Raw genomic sequence first — 20,384 nt, forward strand, 5'->3', positions numbered from 1 at the left:
ATTAGAATGCTGCAGAGGTTTCATTGTAGGCAACCTAATGATAGCATGGAAACTTCTGATATAACAATAGCACAGGAGACCTTTATTGATTATGCAGAGTGATGAACTGGAAAGTCTTTGTTGATTTCTAATTGCTAACTAATTGCATATATGGGAAAGAAAATCCTCAAAGAGTATTGTATCATCTGTCTACAAGGACAGTGTGCTGGCCTTATAGATTCCCTCATGAATAATTTTGGCAGCATTGAATCATTACTGTCACACAGACATGTCAAACGTTTTGATTGGTCAGAATCTCAGTGCTGAGAGATCACCCATTGCTAGATATAGCTGAGGGAGATGAGCACCGATCAGTTTTGCTTCATACAAAGCAAAACTAATCTGATGCGCTCATCTCTAGCGACTAACATAATTGCAATGAGACCATAATGTGCGCGACCTCTGTTGGAGCCAATGGGGGTCGGCACATTATGATTTCATTGCATCTCCTTATCCATTGAGACCCAAACTTCTGCATTAACTGATCTCACCACTGATCCAGAAGCATCCCATCGTGACAGGTACACTTTAACCTTTTAGGATTCATACTACCTCCAGACCATTGCTTTTAGAACAGAATAGTGGACAATAACCTAGACAATGAGCTGTCAACAGCGGGAGGAAAAGAGCAGCATATCAGGAGAATGTGCAAAAAATAATATTAGCTGACGTGCCCTAAACATTTAACAGTGTTAGCTGAGATGGAAATACCCCTTTAAGATCTTTCGGAATTTAAAGCAGTAAGTTAGGAAATCATTTGCCCAAGTCGCCCTTCCTTGCAGAAGGTCAACCAGCAGAGACCTTGGACCAATGGAATAGCTGTTATATACATAAAACATGTCAAAGCACACTCCCAGCATTAGATGTATTGTATGGCTGATGGTTGTGATGTCTTATCAAACAATAATAATAATAATAATATAAAAGACGTGCAGCACTTACCTCTTCTGTCATATGATAGAGTTTAGTGGCCAGAGCTGCTCACATACAGGTCACGGACTCCCTGCTTTACTGCTACAGTAGTCTACTGGAAATAACATTTTGTTTTGGTCCTGTGAGCTGCCTTGAAGTGACCTTATTGAATAAGCAGAGTTCATTCTTTAACAATTCGGCTGTTCAGCCCTCTGCTTGGAATGGCATTTTGCTTTTTGTATAAAATAAATGACCTTGCAGATTATCCAAATTTCAGCGGCACTGTGAATACATTTTATAACAACAAGATCCGTGCCCAGTGCTGAGGAACTCTTTTGGGCCTACGTGTTCTCTTTTTTTTTGACCAAATGTATTATTTTATGACTAACTCATTGAACAATTCTGGTGGCCGAACACATAGTGGTATGAATGGTTATATCTGTTGTATATATAGAATTACATTAAGGGTGATGGAGTTTAGTATTAATCTGTGCCAGCTGGGTCACATCCATGATCAGCAGCACTGCCAAGTACCACACATTAGTTTCCTCCTCAATGACAATACTGGCACTCAATACAAAATCTCTTTGGTGGTTGTATTAACCTGACCTCATAGCTTTACAGGCCTGATTCACACAATAAAGGACTGGTTCCCAAAGTGTATACCAGGGAGTGACAGAAAGAGAATGGGACAAAAGCTAAAAAGTGAGAGTTTCCAGTAACTGGTTCTTATTAATTGCTAACTAAAAAAAAATTGACTAATAGCAAGCTATTTATTATGCTCTCCTGCAGCTGGGTCTGCATCCTTTACCCCATGACGACGACACCATGTTAATTAACCCCTTCATGACCGAGATAATTGATGCCCGGGTCAAATTAATGCAATGTTCCTCCCCGTCTTCTAAGAGCCATAGCGCTTTTATTTTTCCACCTGCAGGGCTGGTTGGGGTGTCATATTTTGCGCCATGATCTCTAGTTTTTATTAGTATCATATTGGTGTAAAAGAGGATAAGGAAAGAGGGTGGGGAGGAGGGACGGAGGGGTGGTGTAAAGTTAGGGCACAGATACACTAAGCCACGACCATTGGGTACAGGGCTGCAAGTTTAAAAGTTGTTTTTTAGGACAATAACTACATCACCTGCCGAATGGACCCCAGGACAGATCTTGGATTAAAAGCAGCTATCTGAAGGTACAAGCGGTTTGTGGGGGGACAGATTGTGGGTACAGAGTCGCTTTAATGAGGAAAAGGGCTATTTTTTCTGCGTTCTACAGTAAAGAAGAGATTTCAAGTATCCTGAGTCTCTGAATCTTCCAGCAGAAGATGACCATCTCACTCTTTTGGCAAACGAACCAGCAGAAAAGAAAAAAACCAACAGAAAGATGGTAAACCTGAAACTGACAAAAACTGCAAAAAGTCAGAGGCTTCAGTCGTAAAGTTTTAATTTTGAAGCCAGAATTTTACCCTCACTGGTTGACCAATGCATTTTTTTTCACACCTGGCAAACTTTTGCATGAAATGCGTGGGTGCTGAGCACAATCTGGGAGGGTTACTGACCTGATCTCACCTGTATCTGCCACATAATCTTATCATTAGCTCTGCCAATCATCTTTAGGTTGCCTCCCTGCTACAAGAATTCCTGATAAAGCATACCGCAATACAATATCTGAAGGGTTTCAATATCAGTCTTCACAGAAGAAATGGTGTCTCCCTGGTCTGCAACTTTCTTAGGGCCCTATTACACCAAACGTTTATTGGCCGTACTTACTGGCCATTTCGGGCAGATAATCGCTTGGTGTAATATGGCCCTAAAAGACTAGCAGACCTGAGAGACACCATTTTGAATTTATGCAGGCTAAAAAAAAACATACTTTTATTTAAAGGGGTATTCCGGTAAAACAAAAGTATTATTTTTTTTCTTTTACATTTTTTCTTTTACATTTCTTTCATAAAATTCTAACCAGTGGCTGTGTCAGGAACTGAAGCCGAAGTGGCTGAACAGGTAGCTATTACATGCATTGTTAGCGATACTGAGCCTTCCCTAATTTCTATCCTAATGCATATTAGAATTAGAGTTGGGGAAGCAGCCTGGGTCATTAGCACTGCAGCCACAACACCGTGAAGCAGAGCGAGCGGGGATAACTGTCGATCTCTGCTTAAAGGGGTAATGCGGCGCTAAGAAATTATTCACAAAATAACACACATTACAAAGTTATACAACTTTGTAATGTATGTGAATGGCCCCCTTCCCCGTGTTCCCGACCCCCGCCCGTGAACCCGAAAGTGTAGTGCATTATACATACCTTATACGTGTCGACCCCCGTTCGCATTTCTTCTGACAGTGATGTAATTTTCGGGAGGCTGGCCGACCCGCTCCTGCCATCCCTCATGCCAGCCCCCCTCTGCTGCGTCATAACTGTGCTCAGCCGCGATTGGCTGAGCACAGTGATGCGCAGCCAATCGCGGCTGAGCAGCTGATGACGCGGCACACGTCATCAGCTGCTCAGCAGCGATTGGATGAGCAGTTATGCTCAGCCAATCGCAGCTGAGCACAGTTATGACATGGCTGAGGGGGGGGGGGGGGCGGGCGGCATGAGGGACGGCAGGAGCAGGTCAGCCGGCCTCCCGAAGATTACATCATTGTCAGAAGACGGCGGACGGGAGTCGACAAGAATCAGGTATGTATAATGCACTACACTTTCGGGTTCATGGGCGGTGGTAGGGAACACGGGGAAGGGGGCCATTCACATACATAACATACATTACAAAGTTGTATAACTTTGTAATGTGTGTTATTTTGTGAATAATTTCTTAGCGCCACACTACCCCTTTAACTGTGACACAGGCTGCTTCCCCAATTCTAATGCCTATACTAATATTGTACAGTACTGAAAGCAGAAAAATACTGTAAAATGTTTAAGAACTATACATTACATTTCAAATACTGTACTGTACACAGAGCTGTAATAGAAATCTTATTTTCTTCAGTCTTACTGCCACCTGCTGGCAAAATCATAGATTGCAGTTACTATAGTTAACATGCTACACTACACCAGGTTGGTGTTAGGGTATGTGCACACTGAGCAATTCAGACGGAACCTCCGTCACAGAATTCCGCCCTTCCTCCAAAGAATGAACTTGATCATCCTTGGACAGAGGAAGGAATCTGCCCGTGCATAGAATGGAGTCTATGACACTATCCGCTATCCGCAAGCGACGGATTACGCGACGGACTTTCAGTCCAAATTACTCAGTGTGCACATACCCTTAGAGGGAATGTGTCATCAGAAAATTACTTATTGTTTAACCCCTTAACGACCACGGGTGTATATTTACTTAAAAGAAAAAAGAAAGTGTTATTATTAATAGAAAGCCCCCTCCCCTAATAAAAGTTCGAATCACCCCCCTTTTCCCATGTTATGAATAAAAAGAAATAAATCAATAAATAAACATGTTTGGTATCGCCACGCGCGTAATCGGCCAAACTATTAATTAATCACATTCCTGATCTCGCATGGTAAACGGCGTAAGCGTAAAAAATTCCCAAAGTGGAAAATTGCGCATTTTTGGTCGCATCAAATCCAGAAAAATTGTAATAAAAAGCAATCAAAAAGTCGCATATGCACAATTAAGGTACCGATAGAAAGTACACAACATGGCGCAAAAAATTACCCCTCACACAGCCCCATAGACCAAAGGATAAAAGTGCTATAAGCCTGGGAATGGAGCGATTTTAAGGAACATATATTTGTTAACAATGGTTTGAATTTTTTACAACCCATCAGATAAAAGAAAAGTTATACATGTTACATATCGTTGTAATCGTAACGACTTGAGGAACATGCATAACAAGTTTTACCCCAGGGTGAACGGCGTAAAAACAAATACCTTCAAAATAAACAGAATCCTTTTTTTTTTTTTTCAATTTCACTACACATTAATTTTTTTTCTGGTTTTGCAGTGTACTTTATGAAAAAATTTAGTCTGTCATTGCAAAGTACAATTAGTGGCGCAAAATAAGGGCTCATGTGGGTTTCTAGGTGAAAAAATGCAACTGCTATGGCCTTCTAAGCACAAGGAGGAAAAAAACGGAAGTGCAAAAATCGAAATTGGCCCGGTCCTTAAGGGGTTAAATAATATTCCATTATTTTTCTAAATGCTGGTAAGAACAGCCCAGGCAATATGGCAGCAATCATACAAAATGTACAAAAAAAAATAATATATATATATATATATATATATATATATATATATATATATATATGAATTAGAAACAAATTAATTAATAAGAGACATGTTTTTTTTATGTGACTAATCAGTAAAATAAAATTTGATGACACATTCCCTTACAAAGGCTGTATTACACAATATGATAATGAGAAGGAAGCAGGCACCCACCGGTCAGCTCAGAGCTTGCTTCCCCCTCGTTCCTCACTCGCTGCCTATGCTATTACACGCACAGACAGCGAGGAGCAATGAACAATATTGATCAGGCCTTCATTGGCCTGTGTAATAGTACCCTAAATGTTTTTAAATTTGTGGTAGTGATGGCTTTGTCATGTATATTGTGTGGGGCCGTATATATCAGGGATTGTACTGATGTATACCTTAGATGTTCACTGTTAAGACCAACATATACATACTGTATATATATTTTTGACCTCTGTGGATCTTAAATAAATCTAAAATGACCCAAGTGTGGTTATTAATTGATTATTTTCAGCCAGAAGCTGAATGTGACGGCTGCCAGTACACCGATCCCTACTCACAGAAGGCTGGCATCTACCTAGAATGCACTGTGTAGACTTTGTGAGCAGCTAGCCTTGAGTTGGTAATAAAGATTAGTGTTTTTAAGAATTTATTCATACTCCTTAATCTATGCCTTTGTTTTTTCTATTGAATATTTTTCAAGTTATTTTTGACTATTGCAATACAATACAATTATTACTTAAATAGCTGCATTGTAATTAAACACTGAAAGGTTCAAAAGGTTGAAAGAAATTCAGCCAAATACAAAAAACAGAGCACATGTGAGATTTATCAAACATGGTGCAAAGTGAAACTTGCTCAGTTGCCCCTAGCAACCAATCAGATTCCACTTTTCATCTCTCACAGACGCACAATGAAAATAAAAGGTGGAATCTAATTGGTTGCTAGGGGCAACTGAGCCAGTTTCACTTTACACCATGTCTGATAAATCTCCCCCTTTGTCTCCATTAGAATAGGCACCCCATTTTTGGTGTTTCAACAATGTTGTTAACCTATTATCAAAAATAAATGTGCTTTTCTGAACAAAGACAGTATGGTAAAGGTTTTAGATAAAAATACAGGATAGAGAAAACCGTCTGCAGCTTCGGCTCGACTGCCCCCTCAATGTTCTGGAAACGGGTGGATGACATTGCCTCCATTAGAATGGGCTCCCCTGTGATGCTGAGGAAGTTTGGACTCCACTACTAGAAGGCCTAGAGGGATGGTGATTTCCCTGAACCTAGACCCGGAGTGGACTCTGTGCCTTAGCACCCCATGTGCAAACTGCATATTTTCCGATGAGTTTAGATGTTACATGTTTCATCAATGTTATTAAAGTAATATAAAAAATAAATGTGGCTTTCTGTACAAAAACAATATAGTAAGGGTTTAGATCATACAGGATGGAGACAACCGTCTGTAGCTTCGGCTTTGCCTCATTCCTTTGTAGTATATATTATACTACCTAACCTTATATATGCTGTTGTGTGGGGAAGTGTGTGTGTGTGTGTGGGGGGGGGCTATAGCATCTATCTTGAACGGGTTTTTATGTAAACTTTGGGGTAAGGTAAATTAAGGGTTGGCATGGGTAAATCGGGTTAGGGTGGAGGGGCTCCCTCTTGGTGCCTTCACCTTGACATGGTGAGGGAGCTTGCATGCCTTGGTGATCCACTGAGCTAAGCTAGCTGGAGAAATACTCCTGGGGGGGTCACCCGTGCCAGACAGGTCAATGGGGAGAGGCCAGACTAAGCAAGGCACCCAAAAGAAAGAGGTCTGCCATCCTTCTTCTGTACCCAACCATCAACCAAGACTGGACTGGGGCTAAAATGCAGCCCTGGCATTGGAGAAGCCCAGGTATACCACTTACAGAGGCCCGCTTGCTGTTTATGTTAAACATGTTTAATGTTTTCTTTTTTACTAAATATTTTGGTGTTTTTTGAAATTTTAAAGCAGTTTTCCTGGCTAAATAGACTGGTGAACTATCCACATGATCAGCTCCTGTTCACTTAAATGGTCACTGAGCTGCAGTTACAGGTCACATCACTACACAGTGATCAGATGCCAAATAGCTGATCATTGGGGAAGCAGGATATCTGTACAATTACCCATCAAATATGGATGAGATATCATGTAGATTGCTCATCAGTTTATTTTTTACCTAGAAATCCCCTTTACAGCTTTTTTTTCCCTAAATGCAGCCGGCAGGCGCAACTAAGATATTCACGCTACGTTAAAAACACGGCCGCATTTCATAACAACGGCTGTTGTTTGCGCAAATACGGCCGTTGTTATGAAATACGGCCGTGTTTTCTACGTACTGTGAAACATAGCCTCAGTCTGCATTTTTTTACCATAGGTTTATGAATAGGAAATAAACACTTACAATATACTATACCTACACCATTCTGCATTTTGAAACATCATGGACCCAACAAATGTATTACAAAAAGTCATAGCATATGACTGGAAACTATATATGCCTTTATATAACACACTAGAACAGGGGTCCTCAACTGGCGGACCCCTGCTGCAGCTCAGTATACATGTATATGCTATATGCTACTGGAGGAGTGCACAGGGGGGCTATATACTACTGATGAGTGCACATGAGGGCTATATACTACTAGGGAAGATTACAGGCGGGATATATACAACTGGGGGAGAGCACATGGTTTCTATATACTACTGGGGGAGCGCACAGGGGGCTATATACTACTGGGGGAGAGCACAGGGGGGCTATATACTATTGGGGAGCACACAGGGGGGCTATATACTAACTGGGAGTGCACAGGGGGCTATATACTCCTGGGGGAGCACACAGGGGGCTATATACTATTGGTAAAGCGCACAGGGGGGGCTATATACTACTGGGGAGTGCACAGGGGGCTATATACTACTGTGGGAGAGCACAGGGGGGCTTTATACTACTGGGGGAGCGCACATCGGGGCTATATACTACTGAGGGAGCACAAAGGGGTCTATATACTACTGGGGGAGAAACAGGGGGGGCTATATACTACTGGGGGAGCACACAGGGGTCTATATACTACTGGGGGAGCAACAGGAGGGCTATATACTACTGGGGGAGCACACAGGGGGCTATATACTACTGGGGGAGTGCACAGGGGGGCTATATACTACTCTGGGAGCGCACAGGGGTCTATATACTACTGTGGGAGCAACAGGGGGGCTATATACTACTGGGGGCAGTCACCCCCTTTGAACCCAATTTCAAACGGCTGGTGAGAGAGATAAAATGACAGTTTTCCCACTAATAAGCATCAATTCTGTATGTAAATAGTTTAAACAACGTTTGTGAAAAGTAACAAAAAACTTTTACTACTGATGTTCAGCCCATAACACATAACACCTTAATTTAACAAATCACCTTCCACAAAAAAAATACTACACTGCAAATGAACTACAGATTAATTTTTTGTGGATTGCGGACATAATATATACGATCCTAAAAAAATTACTGAACATGATAATGAGGCCTTATCCCTGCTTGTATCTGACACTGAAAGAAAAAATAAAAATAACGGGCAGAGCTGACAGCCTGGAGCATTTAATCTATGTCAGAAGCAGCAAAACCAACAATGTGAAGGAGTTACACAGCCTCTGCAGCAGCGTACTAGTACGTAATAATGGAGACTATTTACAGTTGCTTCAATTTGCATTTTGGAAGCAAGTGAATAATTAAAAGGTGTCTATAGCCTTTCACATATTATCATCCAATACAGTATTTTAATAGTTTAAACTTCATTTCTGAGCACCAGTATGGGTATATGCACACTACGGAACCCGGGTGGATCCCGTGGCTCGCCCCCGCTCACGGTTGCGCGGGGGCGGGCTGCGGAATCCGCTGCGGGTGATCTGCCCGGGTTCCATAGTGTGCACATACCCTAACACTTAAAGTGTTACTGTCACGTGTACTAAATTTTGACATGTCATTTGAGGGCGTCTCTCATCAGCCGTCAATCAAATCCAACTCATATGCCTCATTATAGTCTACGGAGTGAACAAGTCAGATGTTCTGCCAGACAGTGAGTAGAGTGTGTCTCAGGAGTGATGATGGCAAAAGTGATGACAGTAACGCTTTTAATTAGTTGTGAACTTTGCTTATATTAATTGTTGAGTGTTAATTGTTTTGTAGAAATTTTTCTTGGAGAAATTCTCATTTGGAAACCAATCTTTAACTTTTGTCCTCCTCTTGACTGTGAAACCGCTTGGCCACTGCAGTGATGAGTGCGGCTCCCTTCCCGCTGCCATCTTCTGAGAGGATAAATGTAACGTCACATTGTGGTGACAATGTCTTCACAGTTTCTTGCAAAATTCCAGAGAAGCTGAAATAACAAGAAAGAATGAATATATCTATAGAAGATGGATGCTAATGAGTCTTCTCAATCTTCTATGTCCTTGACAATGGAATAGTTGTAGTCAAATTTATGCGCACAACCAGAAGAAGGTGTGTAACATGCAGAATTTTTTATATTCCTTTTAAAAAGTTGGGGTTGTCCAAGTTTTGTGGTTAGCAGGGAAAATCTAGAATTTTGCAGTTAAAGGGGTTGTCCGTGTATTTATTTTTACTTTTAAAAGAGACTAGATGGGTGAAATTTTTTACTTAAAGTTTACTAACCAACTGCAATCCCCTGCCATTGCCTTTCCAGGGTTGCCAGAAATTGCTGCTCGACACTTTCTGATTTCTGTCCCAACAGTCATGTCAGTTCAGTGGTTAGGACGGAGTGTTACCAGAGTGACCAGTGATTCGCTGTTGTCAAGCACTTCCTTTTGTAAAGAGCAGGGAGTGGCAAGCAGCAAGAATGGGTACTGGGTACTAATGGACACTTTTAAAAATTAAAATAAATTGCTGTACAACCCCTTTTAAAGTGTGCAATAAAAGTTTTTCCATTGGTTTTAATTCTATTAGTCATCCAAGCCAAAACCTTGGTATGGTCTGTATGCACATTCTTTTAACTGCAGTTACTTTATCAGTGTTTGTTGTAGGAATACAAATTACAGGGTGATCCCTTTTACAGTGGGATTTCCAACAGAGTGAATCCATTACAATTCTACTTGAAAAACATTTGTTTTAATAGTCCCTGAATTTTTTTGCGCCTGCAGGTCCCACCGGATTTACCTAAGATGAAATAGCAAATCCGGCAGGGAGAATGGGTGCGAGGCCTAATTTAAGACCAGTGCACGAGTACGTTGGTCTTAATAAATGTCCCACATGGTTTCTTAATTTCTTTCCTTTTGTAGTATATATACTTACTGTGGGTGTAACTTATACAAGGTCCCATCAACACCAATAGTAGTTTTAAGATGGTCCAGACCACGGTTTTCTCTTATTTTATCTACAACTGCAGCTAAGCCGGCTCCACATAACTTTGCTGCTCTCCTCGATACTGCACCACAAACTTCCTTCACAATAATACTGTCATCACATGTACTATCTAAACCAAGCTGCTGAAGGATCTTCCGGACCTGAAGGAGAGCTAGACGATCACTGTATAAAGAAAAACAAAACTCAATGATAAATATATATAAATGATATTGCGTTTATTAAGGCAGATATGACCATATAAAAATATGAGGCTGTATTTTGGGTAAGATATATGGGGGGTACATCATTCCTTATAAAGCACAACTCTGCTGCTACAGAACCTCTTTCTAAAGAGAAAAAGATCTTTTAATTGTTTGCAGCAGTATTTGGATGTTTATACGTGTATTATTCACCAAGATGTCAATGAATATTTTCTATATTATATTAAATAGCTAACTGTATTATTAATTATTATTAGGCTTCTCCTGACCTGTCTGTCTGGAACATGTTTCCTCCAAGCTTAATGAAATGTATGAGTAAATAGACAACTAGGTGTTACCATTTAAAGGGCGTGTCCCTGCACAGTCTGAAACTATCAACTTTGATTGTACAGCCTGACAGTGTAGGGACACACTAGCAACTTTAGGCTATTTACTCATACATTTCTAGTAAGAAGTCCATAGGAAAAATGCTATTAGAAAAGATGTTCCTGAATTATTATTTTATGGGAAATATAAGTATTTTAATTACTAAAGGAGTTGCGTATGAAGAGGCCATAGTCCTCGGTAAGAACAAAGGTGATATGGTGACTAAACCGCCCACAGAAACCAATCACATCTCAGCTTTCTGCTCTGGTAACATGAGAGCTGAGCTGCAATTGATTACTATGGGTATTTTACACCCTTGGATAAATCTGGGCCTAAGTTTCTAGTGATGTAAGGAGATCAGAACTCCCCTGACTATTGCCTAAATTATTCATTTTCATGCTACAAGCATAATGCTCTTCCTTACTATACCATTAGATTTATTTATATGCTGAAACTTGTATGTAAAAGATCACAGAAGACATTACCTTTCTATCTGAGAAAGAAATTTAGTTTCAAATATTCCTTTTGTCCTCAGCCGTTCAGATATCTGTCCTCGAAATAAGAGGCCCCGTTTAGTTAGATCAATCAGAATCTGCCTCACAATTTCTCCAAGGTACATTCCGCTCGACATCTTTTCAAACCTGTGTGGAATATATGTGAAGAGAAATGGAAACTATCAGGAGGTTCCTGCAGCACTGCAGCTGCCCACCCACCTCATCTTTCCAGCATTGATCTTGTTTTCTTTGTAGGCCCCTAATCCAAATGGCTTTAATCCAAATGAAATATGTAAATTAGCTTGTACCTCGACCCCTCACCCCAGTGCACTATTCAGCCCACTCGCGGCCTCCTTCAGTCATAACTACCTAAGACTGGCCTGCTTATGCATAATTGAATATGCATAGGTAGGTGTGACTGAAGGAGTCTGCAGGCAGACTGAGGAACGCCCCCAGTGCCGCAAACAATTTAATTTACATATCTTGTTTTGGTTTAAAGCTCTCCAAAACAGCATGACCTACAAAAAAAAAACAAGAATCGCTGGAAAGATGAGGTAGGGCGCTGCAGGGAGATATCAATACGTTTATTTGCACAAATTTGCTGATAGTCACCCTATAATTTATCTGCACGCTGCAGATTAATTAATTAATTTTCTAAAGGTGCGTTTACACGTAACGATCATCGTGCGAATTTGCGCAATAACGATCGAATTCGAACGATAATCGTACGTGTAAACGAAGCGAACGATCAAACGACGAACGAGAAATCGTTAATTTTGATTTTTCAACATGTTATCAAATCGTCGTTCGCAAAAAATTCCCTGATCGTTCTGTGTAAACAGTCGTCGTGCAAAAGTCCGGCTGCTTGCCACTCGCAGCCCGGCCCCCCGCTCATCCGCAGTCCCCTGCCCCGGCTCTGATTGCCGCCACCGCCGCTCTGATCGCCACCACCGCCGCTCTGATCGCCACCCCCGCCACCGCTTCGATCGCCACCCCCGCCGCCGCTCCGATCGCCACCCCCGCTCCCATCGCCCCCCCCCGCCGCTCCGATCGACCCCACCGCCGCGGCCAAGAGCATACGTTACCTGCTCCGCGTAGCTGGTCTTCGAAATCCCCGGCTCCACTGATTCACCACTGATTGGCTGAAGAGGAGCCGTTTGAAATTCCCGGCTCCCCTCTTCAGCAAATCAATGCACAGCAGCACTGATTGGCTGAAGAGGAGCCGTTTAAAATTCCCGGCTCCCCTCTTCAGCCAATAAGTGCTGCCTTGCATTGATTGGCTGAAGAGGGGAGTCGGGAATTTCAAACGGCTCCTCTTCAGCCAATCAGTTTGAAATTCCCGGCTCATCTCTTCAGCCAATCAATGCGCTGAAGAGGGGAGTCGGGGATTTCGAAGACTGCTACGCGGAGCAGGTAACGTATGCTCACGGCCGGGGAGAGATCGGGGTGGCGGCGGGGGGGGTGTGGCAATCAGAGCGCCGGGGGGGTGGCGATCGGGGCGGTGCAGGGGGCTGCAGTTGACCGTGGGGCCGGGCTGCGAGCGGAGGGCCGGGCTGCGAGCGGAGGGCCAGGCTGCGGCCGCGCGATCGCAAAACGATTTTTCCGTACGATATATTGTAACATCTAAAAAACCATGAAAAAAAATCGTTACTCCGACATTGTTAATCGTGCGATCGGGCCAATTATCGTTTCGTGTAAACGCACCATAAGAATGTCAAATATTTAACACATTTAGTCCAGTTTAATTTATTTCTCATTTTCAAGGTGCTTGAAATATTTCAGAGATTTTTTTAAATTAATGCAAGGCAAGTAGAGTAGATTTACCTTTGTTTTCCAGGATTTAATGAGTTTTCATCCACACGTATATCATATTGCGTCTGAATGTCGGAGAGGCGGCCATTATCCCCAAAACCCCCCCATTCTGTGTTAATGCACATTTTTCCTTCATCTCCGTCTATAAATTCAATGTTCTTCATTTCTTCCATATAACAGACATTGCTCCCAGTACCTGGGAATGAAACACACACAACAGAGTGTGTAGTTTGGCATACTGGTGTGTAGTTCAGTATTTGAATACCGGTGGCTGAAAAAGTTGGATGCAGCCCTAAGGGCCGTATTGTGAGGACAATCACTAATGTAAGTGAGTGCTCGTTACTGAGCCTACTACATTGCTCGATAATTGTGTAGCAAGGGCTATATATATCATTAGCCATGTCCATGCAGCCCTTGCTTTAAAAGTGTAAAAAAAGTTTAAACATACCTGTCTACGCTCCCGGTGTTTTTATTACTTCTGCTTGGTCCCCGCAGCCGCTGCTGGAACTTCAGAGTTGGTTTCCAAAGAGGCAGTCCCATCTCAGGCTGTAGTTGGCTGAGCCGCTTGTCACTTCAGAGACCGCCTCTAAAATTCCAGCGGCAGCTGCGGGCAGAAGCGAGACCACCAGAAGCGTAGAGAGGTATGTATACAGTCATATGTATACACAGTTATAAGTCATCGGCTGTGCATTACTATTACACATAGCAATGCATGCTCAGCGGCTAATGGTTTTTAGGCTGGAATAAACGACAATGGTCAGCCAATAGTTTAATCGGCTGATCGTTGTCTTTATTACACAGAACGATAATCTGGAAATTAGGTCTGATTTGGCAGATTATCGCTTTGTGTAATAGGTTCCTAAGGCTGCCTGGAAAACATGTTCACACCTAGTATTTTTTCAACCAAAGACAGGAGTGGGTTGAAAACAGAAACTGTGCAAATCTATCAATTATAATTTTGCCCTGTCAGTTCTACTGACCAAAAGACTGCTGGAAATACTATGTGTAAGCATAGTCATAGGCTGTATCCATGTTTTCCTGGACTCCCTAGGGCTACATCCAAATTCTTCGGCTATTGGTCTTCAAATCGGTCTCGAGCATGTTCTAGTGCGCTCATCTATAGTTTTAATTTAATGCAGAAACTTTCATATGGCATAGATGTCACTGAATTAGAGTTATGCTCTGAGGGCTCTATCACACTACACAGCTATTCCCATATCTCCTACAAATAAGTACCTGCAATGAGCCCAATCTCACAGTCCGGATCCTCATATCCACATGTCATCATGGTTCCCACCGTGTCATTCACAATTGCCACAATGTCTAGGTCAAACTCCTTTAAAGCAGAATAAGGTAGAAAAAAATACAGATGTTGGTATACAGACCATGAGAAATGATTTAGAAGCCAATGCACAGGACATGGGTTATTACAGTAACTACTGAACAAATTATATCATTACCATGCTGCAAATATTACCCCATCATCTCATATATTACCTGATCACTAAAACTTGAATATAAGCACATTTCTTTAGCTTGCTCTTTTTTTCTTTGCCTTGTCTTAGTCGCTACTGATTTCTACCAATCTATACCTTGCCCTCATGTTTCCTCATGTTTTAAGAAACTTTGGTAATTTGGTTTATTAGCTGATAAATGCATTTTTATCATGAAAAAGCAGTTTGAAGCTCTCCCCCCTGTCTTTATGGTTTTCTATGGAGAGGGGAGAGATGAGGCACCAAAACAGGACAACAAAGAGTTAATTTACAGCTACATCACCGAGCTATCTCCTCTGAAGTCAGCACTGACCTCTGTGACCTCTGAATACTGGCTTTCACACAGCTTCCACTTTGCAATCCTTTGTTTTCTGCTCTCTGGTGGTGACTAATCTCCCTCCTCCCTTCTCCCCTTTCCATAGGTTAGACAGGGCTTGACTGATGTGAAAGAGTCGAGATTTCCTGATAATGATCAGTGAGTGAGAGAGAGGAGGGGGGGGGGGCTAGGGAAATTCTTTTTGAATGCAGATAATGGCATATTTGCCTAATAAACCCAATTACAAAGTTTCTTAAAGGCGCCTGAACTATTGATTTCTGAAAGGAAAATAAAAGAGAAAAAAAACAACAACAGTGACACTTTAAGGCTGCATCAAACTTCTTCAGCCACCGGTAATCAAAAGCCCAGACTTCTATATTTGGACAGACTCGAGCGTGCTCATGCTGTGCCCATCTCTACTAATAAGTATTTGTGACCACATGGTTGTCATCATTATAAACTTTTAAGTATTTAATTTTCTGCAAATAAAAAATTAAGCAGATATTTATACTTTTAAGCTTTTGTTTGACTGCATTGTAGTTATGATAATAAAAAAGCACAGTCTGTAATCTCATGCATATATTATATATAAACCCATGATTTCAACTTTCAAGAAAACATAATATAAAAGGAAACACAGAAATATGCTGTGTTTGTCTGTTTTTTTTTTTGTATGTTGAAAATTCTCTTCACCATATCCTGTTAATACAAATTGTAAATTATTTTTACAGTCACAAAATCTATTAGTTTTAAGGATGTGGTGGCATAATCTTGAAATGTGTTTTGAGACTTACATTCCTCCTCTTGATGGCTTCTCTTAACATGTCTACTACGTCCTGTCCTTCACAGTCAGTGGCTTTGAAGCCTTTCGTCCACCCAACTAATGTTCCCTATGAAACACAACAGAATTGTATTACATCAATGAGTTATATTTTAGAATATCAGCTGAGTGTAGATCTTATAAGGAATATCTCAGACAAAAGATTTCATATGCTATCCTTCCAAACCAAGTCTTATATGTCTTGTTCACCCAGGCTTCTCGTTGGGTTTACACCGTTTATGCAGTCTGTTTTTTTAGCGTACACAAAAACATGGTCGACCACGTTTTTGTGTGTACTAAAAAAATGTGTTTTGATTGTTTTTATCTTTTTTTATTATGGAAGTTAATGGAAAAACGGATCAAAATGGATGCACATAAATGTGTCCGTATTTTTTCAAATTGCAAAAAAAAAAACGAATGAAATAAAAAACTGACTTCAAAAATGCAGTGTGTATCAACCAATAAGTATTTTCTGTTTGCATCAATGCCGACAGCAGGCTATGCATTTATATTACAAAGTAGACTATACAAGTTAGATCAACCAGTTGTATTATGTGGCTGTATAGATGAATCACATACAACTCAAAAGGTTTTTGTTATCGTTATTTTGTCCCGCTTGTCACACAACCAGGGGCGGTCTTGGCATTTCTGGGGCCCCAAGCGAAGTTATGTCTGGGGCCCCTTCCCCTCGACACGTGTTCCAAAACAATTGACCACTGTGTGTTGCCCCCAGTAGTATATACCCCTTGTTTGCTTCCCCAAGTAGTATATAGACCACTGTGTTTTCCCCCAGTTATATATAGCCCCCCGTGTGCTCCCCCAGAAGTATAAAGACCTCCTGTGTGCTGCCCCAGTTGTATATAGACCACCTGTGTGCTGCCCCCAGTTATATATACCCCCTGTGTGCTCCCCCACTAGTATATAGGCCCCCTGTGTGCTCCCTCAGGGGTATTTAGCCCCCCCCCGTGTGCTTCCCCACTTGGATATAGACCTCCTGTGTGCTGCCCCACTTGGATATAGACCCCTGTGTGCTACTCCAGAAGGATATAAACCCCCTGTGTGGTTCCCCCAGTAGTATATAGACCTTCTGTGTGCCCCACCAGTATTATATAGACCCCTTGTGTGCTGCCCCAGTAGTATACAGACCCCTGTGTGCTCCCCCAGTTATATATAGACCACCTGTGTGCCTCACAAGTAGTATATAGACCCCCTGTATGTTCCCCCAGTAGTATATAGACCCCCTGTGTGCCCCACCAGTAGTATATAGACCCCTGTGTGAAGCCCCAGTAGTCTATAGCCCCCCTGTGTGCTCCCCCTGTTATATAGCCCCCCTGTGTGCTCCCCCCATTTATATAGACCCCCGATGTGTGCTCCCCCAGTTAAACAGACCCCTGTGTGCTCCCCCTCCCATATAGTATATAAAACAATAAAACAAACACTTATACTCACCTGAGTCCGGGCGACTCCTCTTCTCTTCACTCTTGTGGCCGCAGGAAGGGTTTTCCCTGCAATCACAAGAGGCCGCACTCCCTTTGTCCTGGCGCCGATGCTCTAGTGATGTCACTGGAGCGCCGGCACCACAAGGACAAAGCTGCCACTTGTGACCGCAGGGAAAACCCTTCCTGCGGCCACAAGAGTGACTGACAGGAAGGGGGCCAATGTCTCCCTCCCTGTCAGTGCTGCTGCATGTAACTATGAGCGCTCATTACGAGTGCTCATAGTTACAGTTCAGATGGCAGCAGCGAGCGGGGCAGAAGCCCTGTCCAGCGGTGTTGAGCACAAGAGTGGGGCGTGGGGGCCCCCCTGGATGTTGGGGGCCCCAAGCGATCGCTTGGGGTGCTTGGTGCCAAAGACCGCCACTGCACACAACTATACAGTATTACCAGTTACTTAATGATTTTGAGAAACAGAAATTTTGGACATAAAGTACAAAGGCCAGTTCACACACAGAGCAAAAGCGGCAGAGAGTTCCGTCGCAGAATTTCACCTGCCAGTTGCCCCTAGCATCCAATCAGATTCCACCTTTCATTCCTTACGGACTCTTTGGAAAATGAAAGGTGGAATTTGATTGGTTGCTAGGGGCAATTGAGCCAGTTTCACTTTACACCATGTTTGATAAATCTCCCCCAGTGTCTCTATGGAAGGACTCGCGCCCTCAATTCTTTGAGGAGGGAGCAACGGAAGCGGAGGCACGCGAGCCCTCCCATAGAGACACTGTGTGAGCCTGTGTGATTCCGCGGTGGTGAGTTCCGTCACAGAATTTAGCAGCTTTTACTTCGTGTGAACTGGCCCTTAGGCCCTGTGCAGATAACGCAGAGTAGCTATGGATTTTTAGGTATGGAACACACACTGCAAATCCATGACTTCACTTCAGGCTGTCCATAGATTTGTAGAATATATCTGTCACTTCTGGATTTAGTGGACAGTAAAAATAAACTGCAGTATTATTTTGTGAATCACCCAATTTTCTGTAATATTGGATAATAGAGCATTTAATAGATAATAGAGCATTTAAGATAACCATACCTTGTCAATGCGATCTTGTTTACATGGGAAGGAAAATGTAAATCCCAGGGGCAATGGGGCGCCTTTAATTCCCATGTAGTCTAGGAACTCTGCGATGCATTCTACAATGTGGTCAAACAGCTAGAATAAAATAATGTAAATTGCTGATATTGGTAACACTTAGTAAGGTCTTTGTTACATAATGAGCTGGTGTTATAGGGTGCTTCATCATTGCAGTCACACAGGGTGTATCTCATGTTATTAGTGAAGGTAATGTCACTGATCCAGATGACCTTGGTACCAGGAGCTTGCACCTTTAATCCCACATGTAGCCCCAAAACATATGGAATATCATCTGCACAGGATGACAATGTTTGACAATGTTTACAGGCATTGTATAAGCATTGTATAAGCACTATATATGTTACACCATAAAAAGTAAAGGCATCAAGCACGATATTGTACACCATATGAAAGGGAAGACTGTGTGCAGAGCATCAATTTTATTATGGGACAGTATGAAGGTTCAGTTATACTATATACAGTATAATAGTTTCTGTACTTACCTCTTCACCAGAGCCTTGCATTATTTCTAGAGGTATAGCAAAGATCTTGTTGTACATCTTTACATAACGTCTTCTCCCACTCCTGATTTTTACTAACAAGACTCGGAAGTTTGTTCCTCCAAGGTCCAGAGCTAGAAACTTTCCTGTCTCTATAAAATAGATTAACCTAAGTTATATACAGATTTGGGCTATGCTCCCACACAGTATTTTTGCTCAGTATTTTGCAATCAAAACCAGGAGTGGATTGGAAACACAGAAAAGCTATGTTCACACACTGTTGAAATTGAGTGCATTGCTGTCATTTAATGGCAAATAACGCCTGTTATTTCAAAACAGCAAAGAGTTCATTACAATTCTGCTGTCTGTAGATCTTCTGAGCATACACATGGAAAAGAGGACTGCTTCTCTCAAGGCAGATTTTAGCAGTGAACAGACAGAACTGATCAATGTGGGAGACAGAGTGGAGTAGAAAAAGAGGCATTTTTCTCTGGTAAGAAATATTAACAAGTTTCTAACCTATATTCATACTACTGTGAAAGTTTGTTAAATCAGTAGTGACTGTCTACTGTATGGTTGTTTGACAGGACCACTCTAAAATCACGTATGTCCATTTCTTCAGAGGAAATTGCACCAGAATTCTGGCACATTAGCAATAGTAAATGTTCTCCAATGTACCTAGTCCATAATAAAAGGTTAAAATACAGAAATTACCTGTCCCATCTGGTGTCCCATAAACATATGTTGGCAACATTTTTACAGTTGCAGAGTCATGGGTTTCCTTTTTCAGTCCATATTTTAACTCCTCCATCATCCTTAATTTAATATCTGCTAGCTTTTCATCAATATGTAGCAGAGCTAGAACCTCATCGATCTGCTTGCGTTGAGAGAGCAGCCTACAGGCCACTGCTGTCACCATAGCTGCTCCTTTACCACTGCCGCTTTCTGAGAGAAGGAAGCGCACATCACAATTGGGAACCAGCCTCCTTACAACCTTGTGTAGGCGTTTAGCGTACCTGGAAACAAAATTAATCTGGTCTTATTCTTCATTATATGCCCTTTATATCTACGTGATAAATGCCTAATAAAACATGAATACAGATCAGGTGTCATATTTATAGGTTTCTAAAGTGTGCCTTTCATTCAACAAAATGTTTGACTTCTCATAGAGATATGGAAACTGAACAACCTCTCAAATAAATCGAAATAAAAAATATATATTTATTGACGTAAATGCAGGGGTCAGAAAGTTAAATGCATTTATAACATAC

The 20,384-nt window shown here is 41.8% G+C and overlaps 1 protein-coding gene across 2 annotated transcripts in view; it reads right to left on the reverse strand.

The window, feature by feature from the left end:
• Positions 1-8,749: 8,749 nt before the first annotated feature.
• LOC138799372 (hexokinase HKDC1-like) overlaps positions 8,750-20,384 on the reverse strand; it is a 33,995-nt gene continuing 22,360 nt past the window's right edge. For both annotated transcript variants that reach the window (XM_069980431.1, XM_069980432.1), the window contains 9 exons: positions 19,828-20,129; positions 19,117-19,265; positions 18,572-18,691; positions 16,020-16,115; positions 14,653-14,752; positions 13,429-13,612; positions 11,596-11,751; positions 10,473-10,706; positions 8,750-9,543 (listed from right to left, as the gene is read on the reverse strand). In XM_069980431.1, the coding sequence (XP_069836532.1) occupies positions 9,393-9,543; positions 10,473-10,706; positions 11,596-11,751; positions 13,429-13,612; positions 14,653-14,752; positions 16,020-16,115; positions 18,572-18,691; positions 19,117-19,265; positions 19,828-20,129 (1,492 nt within the window). In that variant the 3' untranslated portion in view covers positions 8,750-9,392. The remainder of the gene's footprint in view (positions 9,544-10,472; positions 10,707-11,595; positions 11,752-13,428; positions 13,613-14,652; positions 14,753-16,019; positions 16,116-18,571; positions 18,692-19,116; positions 19,266-19,827; positions 20,130-20,384) is intronic.

The sequence above is a fragment of the Dendropsophus ebraccatus genome, chromosome 8 (genome assembly GCF_027789765.1).
Source record: "Dendropsophus ebraccatus isolate aDenEbr1 chromosome 8, aDenEbr1.pat, whole genome shotgun sequence".
Classification (NCBI taxonomy): domain Eukaryota; kingdom Metazoa; phylum Chordata; class Amphibia; order Anura; family Hylidae; genus Dendropsophus; species Dendropsophus ebraccatus.